The sequence below is a fragment of the Colletotrichum abscissum genome (assembly GCF_030869225.1).
Source record: "Colletotrichum abscissum strain IMI 504890 chromosome Unknown Scaffold_56.1, whole genome shotgun sequence".
Taxonomy (NCBI): Eukaryota; Fungi; Ascomycota; class Sordariomycetes; order Glomerellales; family Glomerellaceae; genus Colletotrichum; species Colletotrichum abscissum.
The window spans coordinates 255,562-281,145 of NW_026850498.1; the positions used below are offsets into that span (position 1 = coordinate 255,562).

At 53.7% G+C, this 25,584-nt stretch overlaps 6 protein-coding genes across 6 annotated transcripts; 3 read left to right on the forward strand and 3 right to left on the reverse strand.

Annotated features, from left to right (window-relative positions):
• Positions 1-850: 850 nt before the first annotated feature.
• Positions 851-2,995, reverse strand: CABS01_14683 (serine carboxypeptidase; the record flags this gene model as incomplete). Its single annotated transcript, XM_060548021.1, has 3 exons — positions 851-1,172; positions 1,396-2,707; positions 2,767-2,995. 3 exons carry the CDS (start codon positions 2,993-2,995, stop codon positions 851-853), a joined length of 1,863 nt encoding a protein of 620 aa, XP_060393138.1.
• A 1,014-nt stretch (positions 2,996-4,009) lies between these two features.
• CABS01_14684 (glycine dehydrogenase) lies at positions 4,010-7,246 on the reverse strand (the record flags this gene model as incomplete). The annotated part of the gene is made up of 2 exons (XM_060548022.1): positions 4,010-4,071; positions 4,126-7,246. 2 exons carry the CDS (start codon positions 7,244-7,246, stop codon positions 4,010-4,012), a joined length of 3,183 nt encoding a protein of 1,060 aa, XP_060393139.1.
• A 1,548-nt stretch (positions 7,247-8,794) lies between these two features.
• Positions 8,795-9,092, forward strand: CABS01_14685 (uncharacterized protein; the record flags this gene model as incomplete). The annotated part of the gene is made up of 3 exons (XM_060548023.1): positions 8,795-8,807; positions 8,877-8,978; positions 9,055-9,092. 3 exons carry the CDS (start codon positions 8,795-8,797, stop codon positions 9,090-9,092), a joined length of 153 nt encoding a protein of 50 aa, XP_060393140.1.
• A 459-nt stretch (positions 9,093-9,551) lies between these two features.
• On the reverse strand, positions 9,552-11,163 carry CABS01_14686 (nucleoporin nup44; the record flags this gene model as incomplete). Its single annotated transcript, XM_060548024.1, has 4 exons — positions 9,552-9,653; positions 9,710-10,356; positions 10,421-10,737; positions 11,045-11,163. The coding sequence occupies 4 exons, from the start codon at positions 11,161-11,163 to the stop codon at positions 9,552-9,554; spliced, it is 1,185 nt and encodes a 394-aa protein (XP_060393141.1).
• Positions 11,164-11,253: 90 nt separating this feature from the next.
• CABS01_14687 (CHCH domain-containing protein) lies at positions 11,254-13,138 on the forward strand (the record flags this gene model as incomplete). The annotated part of the gene is made up of 7 exons (XM_060548025.1): positions 11,254-11,372; positions 11,497-11,724; positions 11,858-11,990; positions 12,103-12,239; positions 12,487-12,528; positions 12,599-12,779; positions 13,061-13,138. Coding segments are annotated over 7 exons (918 nt in total), but the record flags the coding sequence as incomplete, so codon positions are not given.
• An 8,864-nt stretch (positions 13,139-22,002) lies between these two features.
• CABS01_14688 (putative effector 14) lies at positions 22,003-23,043 on the forward strand (the record flags this gene model as incomplete). Its single annotated transcript, XM_060548026.1, has 3 exons — positions 22,003-22,562; positions 22,614-22,918; positions 22,973-23,043. The coding sequence occupies 3 exons, from the start codon at positions 22,003-22,005 to the stop codon at positions 23,041-23,043; spliced, it is 936 nt and encodes a 311-aa protein (XP_060393143.1).
• Between the last annotated feature and the right edge of the window lie 2,541 nt (positions 23,044-25,584).

Below are 25,584 nucleotides of genomic sequence, written 5' to 3' on the forward strand. Positions count from 1 at the left end.
CAGGAACCGTTTAAGTTAATTTGTTCTTCATGATGTTTCATGGTAGCGAGTGGTGAAGCCAATGAATGGGGGCTTTCTCAAAAATTGCATAATATTATCAACAAGTCCAGAGTGTACATATTTAGGTGGAAGAACCGTATAGAGAAGACTGTGATATTATGCTCCAACCGCAGTTCACGCTTTCAATCCGTTTTGCTTCGCTCTGTTCGGGTTATTGTCCCCTTTGAGACATGCCCGCATGAGCATGCGCATTGTATGCAATAGCTGTCAGTGAGGCTGAAAAGGTGATCCATGATCGTCCAATTAGTCTCCACCCCTGTTCGTGTAAATGGACAGAGGAAGAAAAAGAAACCAATCAGTGCCCGGTAACTCCGGTCATACCCGCGGCTAGCTGACGATCTTCTAGGTGACAAGGCGCCTCGGTGACCAACGGTCTTATCCTGGCTCCTTCCATTGCCCCCTGTTCTGTCGTTCGATTATTGCGATTATGTCGGTCAGTTAGGTTAGATCACCTGCCGCCTTGAAAACGGTAATGTTTATGATTCTCAGCTTCAATGAACTAGCTGGCGTTGCATCTCAGGCGCTAGGCAAGTGCCTCCCATTGAAGCAGGCGACATGTAACGAACACGCGCAGAATAGCAATACATCAACAAAAAGCGGCGGTATAGTGAGGTCTCTATTGGATAGCTCTGACCGAAAAAGCCTACACATTTGGGATTGCTGTACTGAGTTTGCCTTTTGTACGTCCAGTTCAAAGTTTTCTCAAGCCATCGATGACTTATCCAAAACTCAACTCCTCGCCAATAACAATCTCGACCTTTTTTCTCGACGGCCAGATTCCCCAATATGGTCAGGTAACCGACGCTTGATCCAGCAGCCGATATTTGGACTTTCGCTTGCTTCCACTCATGAAACCCGGAAGTGACGCTCTCAGTGCAAGTTTGACAATGGAGAAGGTACTGAACTCGCCCCCAACTTGAATGGACTTGGCCTCTGTTATGGTGTACAGATGGGCAGATTCGAACAGCCTATGGTCGTTGCTGACATTATCAACGGTAAGATTGAAGATGGCACCATCTTGCTGAAGGAGATCGATCAAGTCGCCCTGAGTGTAGTCGATGATGCGCACACCGAGCTTCTCGCAGAATGTCTTCAGCTTGGTGGTCTGTGGGCTACTTACACCGTGAGGACGAACTCATATCAATTTCAGCTTTCCTCACATAGTCGTGCTCTTGAAGTCTTCGCTGCCTTTCGAATAGTTACACTCGTGTCTTTCTCTTGGCGATTTCGTAAGAATAGTATACATCAAAGTTCACGCAACCACACATCCAGCAGCAGCTACCAAAACAAACGAGTCAAAGTGTCCAACTTCTGTCATCAAACGTGTCAGACTACAACTCCAAAGACACGAATTCCTTCTGGCCCTGGACCACCATCTCCGGACCACCCTTCACAGCCTTGCCAAAATCCCCAGACAACCAATTCCTCACCATCTGCAACCCAACTTCAGGCTGGTCCAACGGCACCATATGCCCCGACCCCGCAACAGTCACAAACGCAAGCCTCGTCTCCTTACTCCCCCTCATTTTCTTAGAAACCTGCTTCCACATGCCCGCCTTAACCGTCTCCCCTCCCTTCTTGACAGCGAACCACGGCTCGAGCTCCTTAGCCACAAACTCAACCTGCCCAGCCCACGACAACTTATTCGTCCACCGCACGTTACCAGCCGTGTTGCACGCGAGGTCCAAGTCGCCGTTATACACGAGCACATCGACCCCATTCTCGAGGATGTACTTGACATCTGCCTCGGTACTCAAAAACACATCCCCCGCAAGCTCGAACCGCTCGTTGACGTCCATGGAAATGAGACTAAAGTTCTTACCCACCGCCTCCGGAACCTCGAGCGCGGCAAGCACCCGCTCCGTCTTGATGTACTTCTCAATCCCATCCCCGGCACCGTAGCAGATATTCTCCGTTTCGCATGGCCGCGTAATATCAAACGGATTCCGTCCGCCGGCCTTGACGTCCTGGTAATACAGCAGATCCACGTGCCCGAAGCAGAAGTCCGTCGCGGCGCCGCAGACGATGGGGTCCGGGAAGGCGTAGCATGCCTGCTGGAGGTACATGCACCGCGGCAGCGCATCGGCAATCAACCCACACATGCTCTCGTTAAACACGGGCTCCGGAACGCCGGGCTTGGTGGTGCAGAGGGTATCGTAGAAGCCCCACGTCGTGTCGGCAGGCGAGACGTAGCCATTTCCGATGAGCACCGACGCCAGTGGGACCTTGAACTCAGGAGGCGGGGAGCCGGTGTTGTAGGAGACGATCTCGGCCGCGAGGGCCGGGATGTAGTGCCCGCCGTAGCTCTCGCCTACGATGTGGAAGGGCGCGGTGGCGAGGCCGGGGAAGGCCTGGTAGAAGATGCGGAGGAAGATGTTCATGTCCTCGGCGGCGGTGTAGGACGTCGCGGGCGGGGTGACGTCCTCGTCGTAGTAGGAGAGCCCCGTGCCGGCGGGCTGGTCGACGAAGATCATGGAGGTGTTTGCGTTCCAGGCGTAGGGGTTGTGGACTGTGCCTGTGCCATTGTCGTTGATGAGGCAGGGCCCGAGTTCCAGCATGAGGCCTACGAGGCCGCTGCCGCCTGGTCCGCCTGTCATCCAGAGGCTGAGGGGGTCATTCTCGGGATCGTTCAGACTCTCGAAATACCCTATCATTATCGCTTTAGTCGCGCGTTCACTTCCAATCTATTGGGCACATTTCACTCACAGAAGAAGAGGTGCTTTCCACCGGTGTCTAGCCACCCAGTCCACTGCCTCGATCCCGCGTTACAAATCTCATCGCTCTGCTCCTTGATGCGGATGGCGTGGTGCGGGTGCTCCGGCACCGAGAGGGTGGTAAAGTCGGGCGACTCGATGTCTGCCTGCGTCGCGACCGCGGAGGCGAAACGAGTGAGGAGCGCGAGTCCGGAGACTGCTAAAGTCGTAATCCGGACCATCTTGGCTTACTTGTGAGCCAGGACACGCTCAATTGATGAAAGTCCGCGACAATCAACTGACGAGAGACGATAGAGCGAGATATGAGATGAGGGTGAGTAAGGTGAGCTCACAGGTGATGAGCCGTAGTTCTGGGGGAGTTTTGAGGTGGGAACCTGGAAGGTTACGGCGTCCTGATCAGGAAGGCCGGACCGCCGAGTGGGGTCGGCTCGGTGTACCGGGGAACACAAAGTCTCTTGAATCTTCGGGTCATCACTGCATGTAATCCGACCGCCTAGAAGCACATGGCTACCATGGAAAGTCATCAGTCAGATTAGATACCCAAAACCCCATTTCTCGCAGGGTTTTCTATCATGGAAAGGATGCTCTCTGGATGACAAAACACTGCCACCCTACCTGCTCAGTTCCCGAAGAGTTGATTTTGCCTAGGGCGGTAGACGCTGTCTAAAGACTCCCCACTAGAGCCAAAGACCATGAAAGTAAGCAGTTGGAAGGCTTCTTCTGGGTATGATTCCACCAAAACATGAAGAGGGTGGAAAGGCGATCATTATGGCACACATCATTCCAAACACCACCAGGCACTTCAAGTTGAACTTATCAATATCAATATTTTTCCCGGCTAGAAATGCCAGTCTAGGTACCTAGATAACCAAAACCAAATTCGCACGCCCGATAATGCAATAGCCCCAACAAAACAACCATTTTCGTTGTTTTGTTGTTAAAACTCCCCGGTGGCCCATGTCTCCGGCCCCATAAACCCGCCCGCACATTCATATATAGTAAACATGAAGGTGTATGTGTATTCCCTGTTGAAATAGTAGGAACTCAAATCCCCGCTTGCTAAGAGATGATTGGAAAAATGTTGAAGGATGTCAAGGAACAAGAGGGATGTCAGCAGGGTAGATGCCCCGTCTGAGATCGCCTAGCCGTTCGAGTGTTGAAAACATGAAAGCTGTCATGCAGGCACAAATCTATGGTCTGCTGGTATCATGTCTATCGGATGCAGAATCATCGATTTACTCTGCTGTGGTATCCTCGACAGGAGGGCACGTGCAGAACAGGTGAGTGTCACCGTATGCTGTACTCTGTTAGTAAAGATTCCAATATCAATCAGGAAAAGGACAAAGCTTACTGTCGTCAACGCGAGCCACGCTAGGCCAGAACTTCTTCTCCTTGAGGTGAGGCAGGGGGTACGCAGCCTTCTCGCGGGAGTAAGGACGGTCCCACTTGCCCTCGCCGTCACCCAAGATGACATCCATCTGGGGGTGAGGCGCCATGCGGAGAACGTTACCCTCACGAGGCTGCTTGCCCTCCTCGACCTCGCGAATCTCCTCGCGAATGCTGATGAGGGCGTCGACGAAGCGGTCGAGTTCCTCCTTGCTCTCACTCTCCGTAGGCTCAATCATGAGTGTGTTGGCAACGGGGAAGCTCATGGTCGGGGCGTGGAAGCCGTAGTCCTGGAGACGCTTGGCAATGTCAATGGCCTCGACGCCGGCGGTGGCGATGAAGGGACGGGCATCGAGGATGAACTCGTGCGCGCAGCGGCCGTTCTCGTTGGTGTAGAGGATCTTGTAATGAGGCTTGAGGCGGGCGAGGATGTAGTTGGCGTTGAGGATGGCGGTCTTGGTGGCGAGACGGAGACCGTCGTTGCCCATCAGTGCGTTGTAAGCCCAGCTGATGGGGAGGATACCGGCGCTGCCAAAGGGGGCGCTGGAAACCATGGCCTGGTCGGCGTCGTGGGCGAGACCGGGCAGGAAGGGAGCGAGGTGCTCCTTGACGCAAATGGGTCCGACACCGGGCCCACCACCGCCGTGGGGAATGCAGAAGGTCTTGTGGAGGTTGAGATGGCAGACGTCGGCGCCGATCTCGCCGGGCGAGGCGATACCGATCTGGGCGTTCATGTTGGCACCGTCCATGTAGACCTGACCGCCGTACTTGTGGACGAGCTCACAAGCCTTCTTCACAGCGGGCTCGTAGACACCGTAGGTGCTAGGGTAGGTGACCATGAAGGCACCCAACTCCTCGGCGTGCTTCTTGCACTTAGCCTCCAAGTCCTCGATGTCAAGGTTACCGGTCTTCTGGTCGCACTTGATGGGGACGACACGCATGCCGGCCATGGCAGCGGATGCAGGGTTGGTGCCGTGGGCGGAAACGGGAATCAAGCAAATGTCACGCTTCTGACCACCGGGCTGGGAGAGGAGATGCTTGCGGATGGCCTGGAGACCGGCAAACTCACCCTGAGCGCCAGAGTTGGGCTGCAGAGAGACAGCATCCATGGATGTGATACCCTTCAGCTGGTCAGAGAGACTCTCAATCAAGGCAGTGTAGCCCGGGAGCTCGCTTGCGGGCGTGTGAGGGTGGATGGTGGAGAATCCGGGGAGGGTGATCAGAGCCATCTCCGTCGCGCCGTTCAACTTCATGGTGCAGGATCCGAGAGGGATCATGGAGTGAACAAGAGACAGATCCTTGGACTGGAGGTAGTGAATGTATCGGAGGATCTCGGTCTCACTGCGGTGAGTGTTGAAGACGGGGTGAGTGAGGTACGCGGATTGGCGGCGAAGAGTAGCGGGAAGGAGCTCGGTGATGTCCTGGGTGAGAGCACCGTAGGCCTTGTTCGCAACCTCTGCGGTCTGGGTACCGGTAGCGCTGCCGAGGACGGCGGCAATGGACTTGAACACCTCCTCGGTGACGTGCTCGTTGACGCTGATGCCAATATCACCGTTTCCAAAATCGCGGAAGCCCAGACCAGCCTTCTTGGCCTCGGCCAGGATCTTCTGAGAACGGTCACTGGCCTTGATGACGACGGTGTCGAACAGAACCTTGCCATCAGGGCTGGCGCCGCTCTGCTCGGTCTCCAGACCCGAGGCCTCGGCAACGGCCTGGACTCCACGGGCAAGACGAACCAATCTCGAGGCAATCTCCTTCAGGCCCTCGGGTCCGTGGTAAACGGCAAACAGGGCAGCCATGTTGGCCAAAAGAGCCTGAGCAGTGCAGACGTTGCTGGTTGCCTTCTCACGACGGATGTGCTGCTCACGGGTCTGCAGAGCCAGTCTCAAGGCACGGTTGCCGTTTCGGTCCTTGGAGACACCGACCAAGCGACCGGGCATGCGGCGCTTGTGGGCCTCCTTTACGGCAAAGAAGGCGGCGTGGGGTCCACCGAAGCCGAGAGGAACACCGAAGCGCTGGGCACTGCCAAAGGCAATGTCAGCACCCCACTCGCCGGGTGGCGTGAGAACCGTCAGGGCAAGCAGGTCGGTGGCGGCACTGAGGAGGGCACCCTGCTCATGAACAAGCTCGGAGAGTCCCTTGAAGTCCTCAACCTTGCCCTGGGTGTCAGGGTACTGGACCATGACACCAACCAAGTCCTGCCCCAGTGCCTTGATTTTCTCTGCAGAATCCGCTGCGTTGACGTCGATAACCTCGACCTTGATGCCAAATCCCTGAGCTCTGCTCTGGATGACTGAAATAGACTGAGGGTGAACGAGGTGTGAGACAACAAAGGTCTTGCCGGGTCTCTTGGCCCGGGATGATGAAAGAGCGTTCATGGAGAGAGTCATGGCCTCAGCGGCGGCCGTACCCTCATCCAACAGACTGGCGTTGGCAATGGGGAGCCCGGTCAAATCGGACACCATAGTCTGGTAGTTAAGAAGCGACTCAAGGCGGCCCTGGCTGATTTCGGGTTGGTAGGGGGTGTAACTGGTGTACCAAGCAGGGCTCTCGAGGACGTTGGTCTGAATTACACGGGGCGTGACGCTGGGGTTGTATCCAGCACCGATAAGAGGCTTCGGAGCCGCCTCGTTGGCCTTGGCCCAGGCAGTGGCTCTCGCCAGAACTTTGCTCTCATCGAGGGGGCCCTCATTGTCCCAAGCACCAAATGTCTTCCTCTCGGAGATGACATCCGGAGGGACAACCTGGGCAATAAACTCGTCAATTGACTTTGCCGGAGGGTCGAGCGCCTTCAGCATGGCCTCAGCATCGGTAACATCAGGTCCGATGTGTCGGGGAATAAAGGACTCGGGCCTCTGCAGCGGCTCAAGGGAGGGATCGACTGAGCCAATCTTTGCACTGGTGGCATTCTGAAGAGCTGCAAAGGCGCTGAAAGTCCTCACACGGGGAATCCGCGAGGACGATGCCGAGCTTGACACACATGAGTTGCAAACCCACGAGGAAGCAGGTGTCTGGCGGGCGGCGATCCTTGACCTCGGGGCAGCCAGCCGAATCTGGCGGGGGAGGGGCAATCTCAGTGATGCCATTGTGTGAAGTGAGTAGAGTGGCAATTCACACAAAGAAGATGAAGATGCCAGTGAGACTCTACAATGTCGGAGGTGTGTCTTGAAGAAGAATAGAAAAGAAGAGAGAAAGAGAAGAAGGGCAGGTGTTGTGGTTGAGAGAGTCGTGCGAATAGAAGTATTGCTCGGATCTGGGGCCGATATCGTTGTAGCTCAAGAAGTAACACCCTTGTCGCCACCAACTTGCGATCCGAGATGCGACTCGGGATAAAAGCGACCAAGCTCTCGCACGCAGCCCAAAAACCGTTTCAAAACACCTGAATCCAGGTCTTGACGCGAAAGAGGTTTCTGTTGAGCAGATGGGATGATTGTTAGGGAAGAATAAATGGAAGCCAAAGTAAACGTATACAACAGATCAGCTTCCGGAATGCTCTTCAAATATGAAGGAGTCGGTGAGGGCGAGCTCGAGGACCGGCAGCCATCCGCCCTTTCGTTTCTTTCTTTTTGCGGCAACGGCTACTTATCGAGACAGCGGTACGTACTACATATACAAAACACCAAAGGTACGGATAATTACCAGGCCACCAGACGTGGCCAGGGATGCCGTTCCTGAGTCGTATACCTACCTACCTTCATAGTAGCATAGTAAGGTTGGGTATGCACAAGTAGATCTCCCTACGAATTACAGAGTGAGATACAGATTACAGTGTCTGCATACTGGACCGCCCGCTCGTTCGCCGCCGCAACGGACACCCTAAACACCCGACGCCAAACACCAACTCTTTCGGTTGGTTACGGGATCCCTGGGAACCGCGCACCAACACCCTGAGAGGTGAGGGTGGGAGGTGAGACTTGGCCTTATCGGACGCGCAGCGGCGCTCGCTGATAAGCGCGGTCAAAACGATAGGGAAGCAGGTTGATGATGAGTGCCAGTTGGATTATGATCCGTAGCTTGTAGGTGGGCTCCAGTTCCCCAGCCATTCCTTGACTTTGGGGCCCTGGCGCGTTGGGCAAACTGCTCGGCGAGCCATCCATGAGCCGCCGCCATTACGTCCAGAAACGGATGTGAAGGCCAATGACAGGTCGTGAAGGGTGGCGGGCGGGAGACTAGGTTCTGGGGCTCTCGTTCGCGCAGTGTATTCCCAAGCGGTCGTTTGGTTTGAAGGGTTGGAGGTGCGCGGATGAGAAACCGAGTGCTCGGTCAGAGAGCCGAGTATACCACCACCACAGACCTGCCACCAAGAAACGTTTCCCGGTCCTGTCTCTTTTCATAAACTTATGCTCACCAGCCGCCTTACCTAAGCGACCTTGCTTTTGTGCATGTGCAAATCCGATTAGGTAAGGAGAGCGAGTATCTAAGCATGCGCCTGTGGAGACCTCAACTCTGAGGCTCTAGGTACGTACCGGCCGGGACGGAGCTCGAACGATGGAGCTTCTCTAAATTTTTGCGACGACATCATCGCTGTACCTGGCACCGACGCGAAAACCCGATCACGAACGAACCGTCCATCTTGCACCCTCGCCCACGCTTATCCACTTCCTTCAAGTCAATACCACCAAGCTACCAACAAGATGTTCGGAGGATGTACGTTCCGTATCTACCTTATGCGAGCCGAATCGCACCGAAAGCAACGCTGACCATCTTTCCCTGCAGTCGCGCCCCCCCAGCTTTCCGAGGAGGAGATCAAGCAGATGGAGGCCGAGGCCAACTTCTCCATCCAGCAGGTCGTCGTCTCTGCCGTCCTTCTGTACCTCTGTAAGCGCAAACCTTTCTCTTCCTGTACATGCAAATAGATCTAAGAGTAGATGCTAACGAGAGACTCCTTGTCCAGCCCCTTTTGTCATTGATGCCGCCTCCAAGGTCCTGTAAAGGACTTGCCTTTCACCAACGACAAATCGATGAGCTTGCCATAGTTCAGGATCACGACAATAAAACAAGAACCGCGAGGGGGTGCTTTCTACGAGCAATCTGGTTGCGGCACTAATGAAGCGCTGCTAGCCACCAACCCGCCTCAGGGATGTGTAATGGGAATAATTACCCCTGTTGTAACATAAATATCATCTGTACAGTGTAGACGACGACTGGTTGGATGGACTATGGGTATAGATCACATCGGAATTAGGGTTAAAGGAAATCACGACTTTTGTTCAAAGCTTTCCTTCGCTGCTTGCGTTGTTAGAGGGAATACCCTCTCTCAGTCCTTTTTCTTGATGTGGCTAGTAGGCCATCTCCCTTTTGCGTTCATTCCGTACATAAAAGCGTCCGCTCGCGCCGTCCTCTATTATGACACACCTGGTAATAGCCTTCATCCCAAACGACCTAGATACTCTAGCTCGGGTTCCGCTCTTTCTCCCAGTCCGCAAAGTCTTTTGTAATGGACTCGACTTCCTTCTTGAGATGCTGGATTTGTTTCTCATAATCTTCCAAGACCTATAATCACTGTTAGCGACCAGAATCAAATGATCTGCCGGAGTACAAAACCATACCTTCTTCGTCTTGTGCTCAGTCTCCTCGCTCAAACCCTCGCCGCTCGCAAAAGCAGGCTTATTCGTCTCCTTCATCAGCTGATCCGCGTAGTCTCTGAGCACGATCAACCGGCTCCAGAGCTCCTCCTCTCTCGCCTCCAGAGCAGGATCCTGCACGTTGCGCTCCAGCTCTGCCAGCTTGAGTCGCAAATCATCCTCGTCGCCACTCAGAGCGTATCCGCGGTTGCGCAGCACCTGCACGCGGGCAGCCAGCGCGAGACACCGCTCGCGAAGGACGACGTGACGGCGACGGGCCGCAAGGGCACGCACACTGGTCTCGAGGTCGTGCCGCGAGAGGATCGCGTCAAGGCTGGCGTTGATCTGGTGCAGGCGCACGTTGAGTTCCCCCACTACCTTTTTCTGCGTCTGGAGGCGGGCCGCGACGCCAGAGAAGCCTGTGCAGAGAACCGGGATGTAGCCCGGCGCGGGTTTCTTCTGCAGCGCCTCCTCCCAGTCTCTCGGGTCTTCGTGTGGGCCAGGCTTGTAGAAGGGGACGGAGGCTTCGTCGACTTTGTTGTAGAAGTAGTGCTTGAACGCGCAGTGGGGGTTCGTGGGGTTCCACTTCTCGAAGATGAGGGACATTTGTTCGGGAATGGGCTTTTGGTTCTCTGCAGTATACAAGTTAGCATTGATCCAAACGTAATAAGCTACCGAACGAGCACAGAAACGTACGAGGCGTATCCCTTCCGGGTTGCCAGAGTGAGCTCGAGAGCTGTGCTTGCGATTGCGAAAGGCTGGGCATTTGTTGTTGCTGCTGCTGTTGCTGCTGTTGTTGCTGCGGCTGCTGAGACTGAGCCATGGAGTTGCCGAATGCGCCTCCCTGGGTCTGGTTCTGGTTCTGTCCTCCGAACAAGCTCATGCCGGATTGCTGCTGCTGTTGTTGCTGTTGCGGCTGCTGCTGTGTTGACTGTCCTAATGTGCTGCCGCCGAAACTACCTCCCCCAAAGAGACCTCCAGTCTGCCCAGTGGGCTTTGGTGCTCCGAACAAACTCATGGTGTGGAATGAGCGTTAAGGATTTTTTCGATGGTGTTCGAAGCAAAGCGTAGGCCCGTCGCGTGTGTCGTCGGATAACGGCGATTGGTGCGCGAAGTTGCAGCGAAATGCAAGCAATAAGCCAAGAAGCTCAGCGTAAAATCGATGAAGGAATTGAGGTGAGGGACTGGCGGGTATCAAAACAAAGAGAAACTTCCAGGAGCAGCCAGGGCGCGAAGAAGGCGGTCGACCGCTTTTTTTCTCTCTCAGGCGTTGGCGGAGATGGCTCGCTGGGTATCAGTCGCAAGGCTGTTCAGAGCTACCCTTGGGAGACGAGGACCGAGCCCAGCAACGCGAAAATAATAAATCGGAGCTTGCTGCTGCTGTAGCCTTCACCGGGCGCCACACTTTCCCAGACCGAGCCACCTTGCAAATAGGCCATACCCCAGCCACACTAGTTCCACTTCAGCCTCGCCCCCAACCGATCCAATCAGGCGTCTCCTAAATCGACCTCACATCAATTCGTAGTAGCGTCCATTGCCCGGAAAGCTTGCTCTGGAGACCATCCGAACCGCCGATTCGACCACTCCCTTCCGCCCTCCTCCTAGGTCCCATCACAACAATCGCAGCCATGGCTAACCGACGGCCTCAGTACGTTCTCCGTCCCCCTTCCAGGCCGAATAGGCAGGCCAATTGAGCGAAACCACCGCCGAAGAAGACCCCGGGCCGATCGCGATACAGAGAGCTTTAGAGAGAGGCTAACACCCAGCGCCAGGTTCAACCAGCAGTTCCAGGTCGACACGACCCCTCTGCCCGACGATATCCCCAAGGTCAAGGAGATTGGTGCCAGCTCTGCGCCTCTTCTGTCGGCGTCCTACTTCATCGGTGCCCGTTGCCGCGAATACAATGACGACTTCATGCAGTGCAAGACGGACAGCACGGGCCGCGGCGAGTTTGATTGTTTGAAGGAGGGTCGTCGGGTCACCAGATGCGCCTCCAGCGTGTACGTTGAATCCATTGCTATTGCAGCGAGCCTCGTTGTCATGTTGCCGACGGGCTGCCGCTTAATGGGTCGCGAGAGCAGGTGTTATCTGATAGGAATATCGAATTGCTGACATGGGAACGACACTACATAGGCTGAAGGATATCAACACCCACTGCCTCGAGCAGTTCAAGGCCCACTGGACCTGCATCGAGAACCGTAACCACCAGCTTTACCAGTGCCGACCAGCCGAGTGGAAGCTCAATAAGTGTGTCTACGAGAACCTGGTACGTCATCATCCCGCGCATCCGTTCCAACACGACGAAGGGAACGATCCCAACACTTCCTTCTGCCTTGTATGAAAACATCAGGCTCGTAGCTAACACACTATCTCACTAGAAACTCGAGAAGAACATCCCCGACCAGCGCCCTGGCGTCACCCCCGTCGAGCTCCGCCACCACATGATCTACGCCGACCAAGCCATCAACACCCTCGAGGGCAAGCCCTTCATCCCCCCGTCAAAGCAACAAGCATCGTAGAGGTGTAGCAAAAGCAGACGGCGATATGGGGTTTTAGCGACTTCTTCCGCGTGAGCGCGCGGAGGGGAATTGAGGGCTTTGTGTTGAAGATGTAGGACTTGGAACTAGGCGATAGAAAACGCTGTGTACATATGTCATCAATCAGAGTTGGGATCAAACCAATGGCTTCACTTTTTTTTTCTAAACATCTTTCGACCCAATGCAGATCTGCTTTACTTGTTCTAATGTCTGATGCCGCTTCAGTCGGGTGCGCCTGTTGGTTATTGACGGAGAGAGTGCTGAGACGTATAGACCATCACGACTGTTTTAAATTCGCCATAGGGCTCTGGCAGGCATATGGACGATCTTTTACTAGATGGAAGCGGTTAACCTCATATTGTCACGGAGGTCTTCACTTCTCCAGGTTACCCTCAGCACCTCTTGTAGTAAAAGCCAATCAAAGCAGCAAAAGAGTTCACCCCCCCGGTGCTGAACTGGGGGCTACATCTCTGGCGCACTTGCTGGGAATCGAACTCGAACTCGTAGCCTGTCGTCGAGTAGGCTGTGGGCGTAATTTGATTGTCGACCTTGAACCACTCCACCACCCAGCCAGTTTGACCTGACCCGTCGACCTAGACGGGCGCCTGCTGGCTGGTAACGGGAACGGAGTTGAGGGGGGGTATATAGGTTTGGCTTCACTCTCGTGGGTGTATTGGGTGTAGACCGGATGAATATACAGTGCGTTCACGTGATTCTACCTTGCTCAGCTCTCCGGGTTGCTGATGGCTTTCGGGTATCCTAGGTGATGCATAACTTAACTACGAGCCCGTCTCACTAGAAAGGTATCTTTGGCAAGACCATTTTGACTTTTGTCGCCATTCTCTCGATTGTAGCAATTATGTTCAATCTCGAGTGATCACGATATGCTGTAGCAGATAATCGACAAGCAACACCACTAACAAGAAGGCACGGCATCGTCAACAACACTCCGTCCCCTATTGGAAATACGATTCTCCCCTGTCCACAACGAGTAGAGGCATTTGCCCGAGATGTCACAGCAAAGGAAGTAGTAAGCCGCCAGCATCCGAAACCTTGCGAACCTTCTTACAACCTCCCACTCTCTCATATTCGCTACCTCTCGCCGTCCCATCACTACTAATCGTAGCACAGATATCGCCGCCCCCAGACAGTCTCGTGCCTCTCGCCCCGCCACTACTATTCAAAGCCTCTGTGTCCCATCTTACCATTCGTAAGACAAATCAATCTACATAAACACCGCCAATCTGAGATGTCTCTCACAGGAAAGACAGGAGCCGAGGCTGATTCCAGTACACCCACAGAAACCAGGCGCCTTCACTTAACTACCACCATACGCTTACCCACATGCACATTAGAAGGAGACCTTCAACACTTTGGACCGCAAGAGCCTCCTCAAACTGACTCTCTCTGCCCTGCCCATATCTCGTAAAGACATGTGACGTTACAATTGATGCCCAGGTTGCTTCCACGAGCACTAGGATCCTAAAGTAAAACAAGGTAAGCGTAAGCTCTTGTCTGAGCTGTCAGACACTGCAGTATCCAGCTGTCAGCGGGTAGCCGAGACATAAAGGGTCAGCGTGAGATGGGGCGGCCAGTTCGGTTACGCCTTCTGCAGGAGTGACGAGGTGAGAAAGATCATGACATATTCTCTAAAGATGACATCTAGTATTCGCTTCAGTCACATTTTGGTAATATTTCTGGGGGTGAGTGGGATCTTCTACTAATTGAGATGTGAGCAGCCACTCCAGCTTCGTCACAGATGCGATGTGAGATTAGTTGGGCAGAGAGCATGTTGATGTCGAAGTTTCCAGCGAAGCTGGCTACGACTTGATGACGCTCGTAACCTGCGCTGCAGCCAGGCAAGAAATCACTCCTTTAGGCAAGACAAGCCGGTGTATCTCAGAGAGCACAATATGCCTCCGACACAAGGCTTCACACAGGACAAGAACGCCACCACCTCTGATTCACCACCTTTGAAGAGACATAGAACACCTTTGTGGTCCCCCAAACCTTCGTAACCTTGTTGTCCTCAACCCAAGGTGGCCACACGCAGTCCACGTATTCCGCGCAGTCCTCTATAGCCCGCCAAGTTGGAGCGTACTGTCGGGGTGGGCGAGAAAGTACACTTTGGCCGAAAGGTTACGAGTGCGGCTTCTCCTTCACTGACGCGAACCTGCCATTTAAAGTCTACAGATGCCTGGCGTCTCGCTGTAGCATTATTTATGCCGGTTCAAACCTCAGTTTTTGACGTTTTCTTTTTTCGACATATCTTCTCTCCATTATTGAAGACATCCTGAATTGTGTTGTCCATTCATAAGTATTAAAAAGAAAGCAAATGTTGTCCGGCAAAACACCAGTCGAGAGATGGTGACACCAACGGGGATTGAACCCTAGCCCAACTTCCTAAAAAGACCTTCTGCTTCACGCAGACTATCTCTCCAGAGAGGCAAAATCCACAAAAGCCACAAAAGAAGCATAAAGGCGCTTCTAGGCGGGTAGGACGTTGTGTCGTGTGCCAAACGATGTAGGCGAACAGATGTAGTAAGAAACGATGGAGATGAACATATAGAAAGCTGACGGGCTATTCTTTTCCTGCGCGACGGCGGCCCAGGCATCACACCGACGAAGATGGCCCGACCTAAAGATGCCGTGGAAAGAAATCAAACAACCGTAGCGGCTTATTTGGTTATTCAAGGAGAGCACACGAAAGGTGTTACAGGTTCTAGAAAGGCCGTTCGGGTACAATTGCCCGGAGGAGGGACAATGAAGAGGACCAGCTGGGTAGGATGTGTGTCCCATGATTCTTGAATGTCTCTATCTGAGACATTGGGCCGGGGATGATGAGTCCGATGCCACCACGAGAAGCCATGCAGGCGAATCCAACATCTCTACTCAGTCTAGAGCCTTGATGCCACTTACCGGCAGAGACCAACAGAGACTCATGCTCTCGTCCGGGGAGAGTCGTACAAATCATAGTAGCAGCCGGCCATGTGTTCTCCCCCAGAGCTGTCCGATCTGAGACTCAGAGTGCGAGGCCATCCGATCCAAGAACCACGGCAATGTCGTCGTACAGTGTCTAAGCATGACTGAGTGTTATGTATTTGCCACATCGAGGAACCATTGCTAAAACTGCACTTGCTGGATGGTCCTCCATCGTTAAAGCGTTCGGCATCCTCAACCTGGGTGTTGCCTTCTTGTCTAAGACAGTGGGCTAGATTGTGAACCCCGTGTTCAGATCCTGCGGCATTCGACCCCTTGGATCTGACTCCTTCATTGAGACTTCGTCAGCATCTCAAAAAAAACAGTCATTAGTGATATTCCCGCCACCATGATGCGTCAAAGGAAGCAATCCCATCGTGTTTGACGCTGTCGTGAAACCGCCGTTGGCTTGACGTCAGGGTTCTGCTGTCGACGATGTGAGCAGAGGGGAGATGGAGGGGCTCTATCATGCCAGGCGCTTAAAGCGGTATTAGGGTAGCGCAACCTTAACTCCCGGGCGCTGAACGACCAGGTCGCAAAAATTGGCCGCAGCCCATCGTCAAATAACATGTTTCGGCTTGTCTCGAAGTATTTGGACGATCCAAGTGGTTCTCAGCCAACCGGATGCACTTTGGACGGTAAAATCCAGACAGAAGGCTTGGTGTTCTGCCTCTCTCGTTCTGGCAAACGAGGCCGTCAACCGGCTTTGTTTACGGCTGGCGGTTCAAGACAGAGCTGGCACTCTTCTCCCAGATTTGTTCTGAAGGATTCGCAGCCCAACAAGCAAGCAAGCGGCGCTAGTCACTAAATGTCTTGTGCGGCATTAGCTTGCCCGGTATGGGATGGAGATGAGCCGATGTTGGTATCCGCAATCTGGTGATAGCCTTGAGCTCTAGCAGCGGCCGGGTCTTCAGATCTTGGGATCCATAATGGAGATGCCGTCTTCCCCGGAGACGGACGGTCTGAACGCTGACATGATGTGCCGCAAGGCCCGCGGTTCGCCGGCAGTGGTAAAAAGAGGGCCGCGGGGCAGAGAAGAAAAAAACTCTCACCAAAATCTCCTGGGTCAAAATTAAGGATGTTTGGTGCCCTGGAAGTAAACGACACCTCATTTCCTGGTGGGTGCGCAACCTCAAGGTGGTCCTCTCTGAACCCTGTCCCGCTATCTCGATGGTCGTGCCCGCCCCATGACTGAGTGTGGTTGGACCGCGAACAGCAGGGGAGAGAAACGTCTGATTATCTGATAGCTTTGCGTTCATTTGCATAGAGAAATGAGATGAACCGACAAAGACAGAGGGGGTTCCCTGGCGGTCAGGCTCTGGCGGTCTAGGATAGCGATGTCGGAGAGGTCCCCTCGTCTCCGCAATTAGTTTCACCACATGGGTTGTAGGTTAAGCCGCTGGAAGCCTGCAGAATGAAAACCAATATCTAAGCTGTAGTATACCATCCCGCGTACGAATCCTTGGAGATGGGATTACATTTCCATCTGAGAGAAGTTGGAGAACAAGAGATGAAGCTCTATGCTTCAGGATCTAAGTGCCATTGGCGATTGGCAAGGTTGCATTCAACTAATGTCGGGGAATGCATCTGTGCACCTCCCATGTGCAGGGGAGGGAACTTCCGAGCTATCATCGGCGGACTAGCCCAACGTCTCGTCGCTATGTTGCGTTGTATGTCTGTACGGATAGTTTAGTACAGCTCAGTTTCCAGACCCTTTCAGCTCGAGGCTACCACGTCAGATAGTATGAGGTACTAAAGTCAGGCGGATGATGGGAGTGTCGTCCCTAACAGGCTACTAGGTGGCAATGGTTGAATCATGAAAAGGCCTGGTGTCTGTGGTTTTTCTTACGGCATTGGCCACCCGAGTTCGTTGGGGACTGGTCGCCAAGAAGGCGGGACTGTTCGATGGAGAATAAATCAGCTGTGCTGGCTGTCTGTCACATACGCCATCTCGATCAATACTGCTGATCACGGCTCCAGTCTGGCGAAGAGGGGGGGCAGATTGGCTTTCGGGAGAAGACCGTCTCAAACTTTGGTCGTTAGAAGATGCTGCCCACGCGGGGACTAACGTCAAGTGCAGCGGGAGACGATTCTGAAGCGACCGTTGACTTATGCCATCGTTTCTGCCGTGATCCATTGCGTCTTTTGCATCTCTCCGAGTGGTCAGGTGCCAAACTCCGGAGCCCGAGTCATCCTAAACCACGACATATTTCTTGTGGTCGGCCGTGCGTGGTGCAAGTGATGGCATTAGTGTCCCGCTGCCGTCGGAAGTCATGCAGCGCTCGGGCGAATGAACAGTTTCCTCTTCGGCGGTCGCCGCACCAGAAGAACGCCTTCGATATGGACACGCGGACTCTCTAGCTGAAGAGGCGTCCTTGGGTGCATGGCAATCATTGCGTATCCTGTAGTTCGGCGAGCAACACCACGCGGCTTGCACCCTGGGGAAGCATGGCATGGAAAGCTTCTTGCCCCCTTCTCCGTCATCAAGGCTCCTTGGGAGCAATCGAGAATGGAAGTTATCGGTGCAAGTGAGGATCCGCTTCGGCGTCCATGAACCGTGCCCACTGCCCATAGCTGATAATGAGAGAGGGATCCGTATCGGTTCCTGCTTCTGCTCCTCTACCCCGGAAAGGCAGCATGATGTTGCTGTAGTGGGCGGCCGGAAGATTTTGCAGCTTCATCTCGCTCATCGTGAGTGCTGTACCAGGATGCCAGGTTTTGTTCCTGGTTGGTCGTCATCGGTAATCAGACGTCAAGAGATGCGTCGTGTGCGATGAGACGCTGACAGGATGACAGATGCGGCACAGATGGTGATGTGGAGAGGGGGCCAACAAAAGTCTCCACGAAGTATAATGAGGTCATTTGGCGAGACAGCGGAAGAGACGGCCAAGGTGATGCGGCAGTAAAGTTTAACGCAGACTGCCGACCGGGGATGGTTGACAGGAGCACAGCGTGTGAGCGTGCGCATACGTAGTCCTCAGCGTTGCAGCGATCGACCCGGTGAAAGCGCCATGGCTTGGGCCATTGCTCGGGAGACAGACTACGAGAGACAGAGAGGAAACAGTGTAAAATGGGCGGCAACGAGATAAATCATAGAAACAGAGAAACACTTCTGTGGCACTTTGGTGAGTCTGGCAGAATAGAAAGAATCCATAGAAAGGTGCACAGTTCACAGTCCACGCAACGCTTTGAGCAATTCGCGGAAAGACTGGATGAACGGGTCCCCACCGAAATTAAGGCCGTTTCAGACTGGTGGATCTCCCCGGGCCAAGTGGCTGTTTGATGGAGACGCCCAGCAGACCCTTGCAGCAATCAGGGCAAGAACGACTGCATCTGCAAGGCACCGGCTCGGTCAGCCGTTGGTGTTGAACCAATGGGACGAGGCTACTGCATGCTGCTGCTTGGGGATTGGCCAGAGATGCCGGGAGACCAGGAGTCGGGACGTGGGCGGGAGGGCAACATCCATCTCATCGTCCCATGGGAGGAAAGAGCAAGGGAGGGGGTGAATGGAAGGGGTGTGCGTGGCAGGAACGAGGCGCCGGGACGAGGGGCGGAGCGAAGGTGCGCTAGCTGGTATTGGCAACAACTAAACCAAAGAAACAGGCGCTGGGGAATCTGCAAGCCCCTTTTCCCCCTCCATTCGACCCCCTCCCTATCGTGATTCCACTTACAATTGCAGACAAGTTGATAGTGTCATCTGTGCTGGTATCATGGTACTAGTCAGCCAAGGCCGTTGCGGTGATTTTTGAACAAGCTGAGGGCACAGGGACGGGAGCGCGCTGTCGCCGGCACTGACGACGAGAGGGCATCGGGATCCAGGACTCAGCAGGGTAGCTGACTCTCAGGCTTCAGCTTGACGCTTGAATCCGCTCCTTGATACACCTTGGCTTGAGACTTGTGGTAGAGACCCGTTGTCATGGTGAGGGGTTGACCTTTGCTGTCCACGTTTACGCATACCCGTATCAGAGGGCGTGGTGAAATCAAGAGAACAACAAGGGATCGATGTCTAGATCATGTTGTATAATTGCCCTCATCTAGGCGTGCAGACTCACCGCATGCAGTAATCTGGACCGGAAAAATCGGCCTCTCTCGATCGGGAAGCTGACCCAGTGATAGACATCATCTAGACCAAGGTGCATTGCGGTGCCGCGATGGGAGGAGCCAAGATGCGAGGATCTGCTCGTTGCATGGTGCGAGATGGGAGGCAGAACCCTGGATAAGGTGAGCTGAGGTGCTGCAGTGCATGCTGGGCTGACAAGCTGACCACCGGTGAGGCGTAATTCAGCATTGTGCTGCTATTTCTACTGCGTACTGCTGTTCCTACTGTTGCCGTGCAGCCTGTGCTGCTGTCGAGGTCTGTTCCCCCAATCTCCAGGATGAAATAAAGTATTTTGACTTTGTTCCTACCCGCCTTGATGCCTTCTCCCATGAAGATCAATCGACATGTGCATCTTTTCGGGGGACTGGACATAGGTAATCGTAGGTAGCTACTTACCTAACTAATATTAGCTAAGGCATTGACGTATATTCCCGAGGGTGGAAGTGAGAAGGGACCGTTCGAAAAGCCATTGTTGGTCCTTCCCTCTCTTCCGTCCCTCTCTTCCGTCCCTTCCTTCCTTCTATTGCCTCTACATTCACCAAAATCCGTTCCTTCCTTCCCTTGAATGGTGGTGGAGGAGGGGGAGGGGAATGATACGTCCACCCCCGCAGAACCTCGATTCAATCTCCAATACACCCCTCCCACTTACACCGGGCACACGCTGCAGAGTGCAGGAGCAACACAGTTCGTCCCTTCCCTTCCACAGTTCATCGTGACCCCGGACAAACCAAACAAGACCAATTTCTTTTTGGGCCTGCGCAGCTCTTGCTTTGCTTGTCTCGCCTCCAGGTCATCGCCCTTCATCACCGTTGCCTCCACCTTTTCTGGCCGGATCCCGCTCCCACGGACCACGAACACTTGACCCTCGTCACGCTTCTTGGCTCTTGAATCTGCGTCGTAGCCTGTAGCCTGCAACGCAGCAACAGTGTTTGTTCGTTCCTTCCTGCAGGGTTCACTTTGCACTCCCGTCGTCCCGTCCTGCGTTCGTCAGGTCGCTCATTTTCTACGCCAGTGTTCTACGGAGTAATGTAACTCGCAAATCTCACACCTCTCCACGCGCCAGGGCAGCATCCAGCGCCAACCTAGACCTCACACCACCACTCATCTCAACCTCCACACTCACTCACTGATTCACTCACTCCTCACACGCTCACTTTCTCACACACCCCAACTGTCGCCTTCATATCCACACTCACGCAGCGGTAGTCATTTCGACCCCGTCAACTCAACCACCACAGTCCACCAGCAATATCACCATTCAGCAACCTAGCCCAGGCGCTATCCACGGTCCGTGGTACAACCCACGCACACCAACATCCTCGCCAACACTGCATATCGCCTCCCCCCCGGCTGCCCTGGATTCTACCCTTGTCTGGACTAGACTTGCACTGGACCCAACGCTCAGACTCTAGTCCCTCTCCGCCCAGTCCCTCGATCCCAGTCGCGCGGATTTCCGTCGTCCTGTCCGCTCCCTTTTAGTAGCCAGACGTCGCCATCCAGAACATCTTGTCTCTCCTTCTTGCTTCACCACTCCCAGGAGACCACTTCGTTCGACCCCCTTCACCCCCCTTCTCTTCTCCCGCCCAGGCCTCGGTCGCCATCGTGTCTGTTCGACACCGTCCATTCCTTTTAAAACCAATCACATCGCCCCCGGGTCCCGACCTCGAATCCCCTCTTTTCCTGCACCCTCAACCTTCCAGGATAGAAGGATAGGCTCTCGACATTCCTTACGGATCCCGATACCTCTTCACGTTCTCTACCCAAAAACCACAAGCATCAGGCTTCTTGTCACTCCTTCGCAACTTTTCTCACGAGAATTCTTTTTTTCCGGCTCACCACCCAAAAAAAAGATTTTACGACTTCCGACCGGTCACTCCTTCCCAACTTCAACAACACAACCGTCGTTCAACCACACTCTTTCTACAACACCACTAGGTCCTTGACGGAACCGTATCAGCAGTGCTCGATCACCACACAGCTGGCTCTGAGAATTACCTCACGGGAATTTATTTGCCTCCGACAAACCAACTCACAAATTCTTCCCAACACAACTACCACCTTCGGACTAGATCCCCGGTAGCCAGATTCCGCGAATCTCTTCAAGAAATCAAAAACTCAAAAAAGGTAAGTGGCACTGATCCAGACTTCCTTCCTCCCCACATTCCCCACCATATCTTCATTCCTATCGCGTCAATGGCATTGTTTGGAACGCCGTTTTCAAGACAGTCAAATGCCATCGCGATTTAGCCCGCTGCTGCCGACAATGGACAAAGACCTCTCTTTGTTCATTGTCTCGCCCGACACGTGTGCCCACTTGACTCACGCTTGGTTGAACAACGAGTTCGCCTGGGCCCGGGTCGATGGCATCGAGTCGTGTCAGCTGGCGTGCCAGCGTGCGACTAAGGCTGAGTCTCTCGTCACCTCACGAAGGACATATATCAGGCTGGTGTTTCCTGATGTTGCTCGAGATGCTTGTCTTACCCTCATTCATCACACTCTTTTTTCCTCAGCAAGCCAGCGCTTATTCGCACTTTCCTTCATTTATTTCACTTCACTCACTTCCCTTCGCTTCATCTTCATTCACTCAGATAACACCACTTCGCCGGGCGAAGCTAACCATCGTTCAGACTTATTCTCGTTGATTTCACAATTCAACCTTTAAAATGAAGTCTTCCATCGTTCTTGCCGCCACTGGCGCCGTCCTGGCCATGGGTGCCGCCATCGACCCCCGTGCTATGGAGACCGTCTTGGACATCACCTACGTGACCGTCACCGTCACCGAGGGCGTCCCCATCGAGACTCCCGCTGCCACTCCTTCCAGCAGCCTTCCCCCCAAGGTTGAGGAGACCCCTGCGCCCGCGCCCGTCTTCTCTACCATCACCACCAAGCGCCGCTCTCGCACTCCCAAGGCTTCCACCACCCCGACTCCCACCCCGACTCCCACTCCCACTCCTACTCCCACTCCCACCCCTGAGCCGGTTGTCGAGCAGCCCGTCGCTTCGGAGCCCGCTGCCTCCTCTTCTGCTGCTCCCGTCGCTTCCGTCGTCGAGACTACCCAGTCTACCCCCAGCACCGCTGCCACCGTCAGCGACCTTCAGACTGCCGCCATTGATGCTCACAACATCCACCGCACCAACCACTCCGCTCCCGCTCTGACCTGGGATGCCGACCTTGCCAGCTACGCTCTCATCACTGCCAAGACCTGCGTCTTCGAGCACGACATGTAAGTACCGATGAGAACCATGGATCCATTCCGTCTCTAACCTTCATTTAGGACTACTGGTGGTGGCGGTTACGGCCAGAACCTCGCCATGTGGGGTGCCACTGGCTCCGAGAACTTGGGTGAGGCCAAGGCTGCTCAGCGTGCCATCACTGAGCAGTGGTACAACGGCGAGCTCAACCTCTACACTGGCTACGGCCAGGCCAGCCCTGACATGACCAACTTCCTTCAGTGGGGTCACTTCTCCCAGTTGGTCTGGGTTGACACCACCAAGGTTGGCTGCGGTGTCTACTACTGCGCTGCCGGTACCCTCAGCTCCATTGGCAGCTGGTACACCGTCTGCAACTACAAGTCCCAGGGTAAGTTGATCTTTTCCCATATCTTCCACATGTACAATATTAACGATGGTACAGGCAACGTTATCGGTAGCTTCGACAAGAACGTCCTGCCTCCCGGCAACGCCGCCACCGTCAACGTCGCCTAAGTACTGCATTTGCACCCTTCGTGTTGCCCGCTTGAAGCATAACTGGGTTTTGTTTGCGACACGGCCACCGGGTACGAGTGCGGATGAGCTCCGTCGCATTAGCGAGGCATTTCTTCTCTTCTACCGCTGTACTTTAACAGGAGATCGCTTGACCTTTTTTCGATCTCCTTGTCCCTCTCCTGGGACCCTTTGAATCATGCGCTTTGGTCGCCCACGAATGGCATGGGCAACTATTCTCTTCATACGAAAACTTCCTCAAGGCACTCGCGTGATGGGAAAAACAAACGTCTTTTTTGCGCCGGCCGAGACCATGATTCAAGGACAACTGGACATTGATGATGATGCATTTACGGATCTGGCGTGGAACAAAGAAAATCATTTTGGGGAAAGGGAACCAACCCACCATGGAACATTGCATTTTGCTCTTCTTTTTCGATTCTTGGCCTGGTTGTTTTGTCCCTTGCAGTCATTTACCCGGTCTGTCACTTGACAGGCGTCTGGGTTATGAATCTGCCTGGGTGAAATCCCGGCACCCTGTTTATGACTCTTTTGGTTCTCTGTACCTATGGTTCTTCTTCGACTTGAATTTCGGGTTTAGGGAGGCTAGGCAATGGAATCCATGATTTTTATGGTTTGGCAAGATATGTTCTCGAGGACAAATCGGTCGTGAAGTGAAGACTTGAGTGATGTTCGCTGTTTGTGTCTGGTGTCTCTTTCTCTTGATACACATGTATCCTCGGTACTGAATAGGATTACTGCGTCATACTGCCAGGTCTCGCTGGCTCGTCAATTCGACTGTGTCTTGTGTCGTGGTTGCGTGCGCCGTTGTGAAGTGACGTTTCGTTGGTGCACATATCGGCTGCTCCGGTGTGCAAGGACTCAAGGACTCGAAGTGCGTGGTTATGGTCGAGAGTGCCGCACAAAGTGATTGTAGTAGGTCGGCTGTTGTGTCCCAAACATTCTGATACTGGATCTTCAAGTGAATGTGGGCTTAGAAGGCGAACACCACTGACAGCCAGGCTCGCAAGAGGGGATGCATTCTTCTTTTCAACTCGTCGACAGCATATACTCCTGAGAACGCACCGCCGCCTGATGGCGCGTGTGTTCCCGCCGTGTGGCAGTGTGGTCCGCCCCTGAGCCCAAGTCTCCAACAGCATTGTGAAACGTGCTGCTGCGGCTGATGGCTGTGAAGAACGATGTGGGTTCGGACGGTGCCAGTGGATGGGATGGTTAGATGTGGGGGTGTTAGGTAGTGGTTTAACGTCGTTTCTTTCAATCTGCGACTTTGTACTATCCGCGTGTAGATGGCTGACATGGCCGTGTTCGAGTAGATGGGAAGCTTTGAAGATAGGGGAGGGGGTTGACGGGTATGTGGGAGGAGAGTTTGGTTTTCCCAGGGTTTTGGATGTTTGGGAGAAAGGGAGACGATGAGAGGGTTGCGCGGCGATGAGGACTAATTCATTTACCTCGAGCGCTGTGGGTATGTGCATGTTTTTCCCATGATTTTTGATCAAGATTTCTCATTTCGTGGTGTCTTTTTTGGGTTGGCATATCGAGGAGTTGATTGATGCTAATAAGCTCTTGTGCGTGAGAAGGGTATTTTCTTACAAGGTTTATATGTTGCTGACCGTTGTTTCGTTTAGATGTAAGCCTCGGGCATATAGATGCCTCTGCTGACGGCTCTCTAATTCTTCGTTCCACGCATCGTCTTAGGCATGATAATGGTTGATAGCCATTTGGATATGGCACGTATCTAGGTACATAGGTGCCCTACCCAGCACCCCGCCGTCGATATCCGTACCTCACGTCCATAATCGAACTCGAAACCAGCCCGACACACCAGGTCCGATTGCTACAAACGTCATCCACTCAACAGAGCTCAGAGTCTCGTATCATACTGACTCGAGGCTTAGAAAAGCGAACAGGAAATTGGGATTCTACTCACCAAAGATGAAGCCGGCGACTCTCCTCCCATGAGCAACAGGGCAAAAACGTTGAAGACACACGCCTCTGGCTTCTGGAGGATGGCCTGCGCCGGACTCCCATCGCTGAAGTCAGATACGACATGGTTCAGCGAGCCGAGTGCTTCTCCGTGCAAGCAAAGGACTCCTGCGCGGAATCTAGCGAGGCATCGCCAAGGATCGGGAATGACATTGGCTAAGTTGCGGACGACGAAGAGAAGACTTCAAATTCGATATGGCCTGGCATATATGAAGCGCCGAAGAAGCCTGTCTCTTCATTTCTCATCCTGTGGGTGGTAACTCTTCTCGTTTCCGGATCAGACTCGCGGGATTTTCGAACCCTTTTCACTCCATTGCTCTAGATCAATCCCTGGCATCGAGACTAGTGTAGCGGCTCCTCCTATTCACTTTCCCTCAAGGGTCGCCATCGCGTGCTTCTATTAATTTCGTGCTGTTAATACACGCCCTCTATCTAGGATTTGATTGATAATGAAATCGACTGTCAAGGCAGGCAAATGTGGCCTAGATATGACGAAGCTGGCACGGTAGCCTACCTCATATCATCACGGCGTCAGAATTT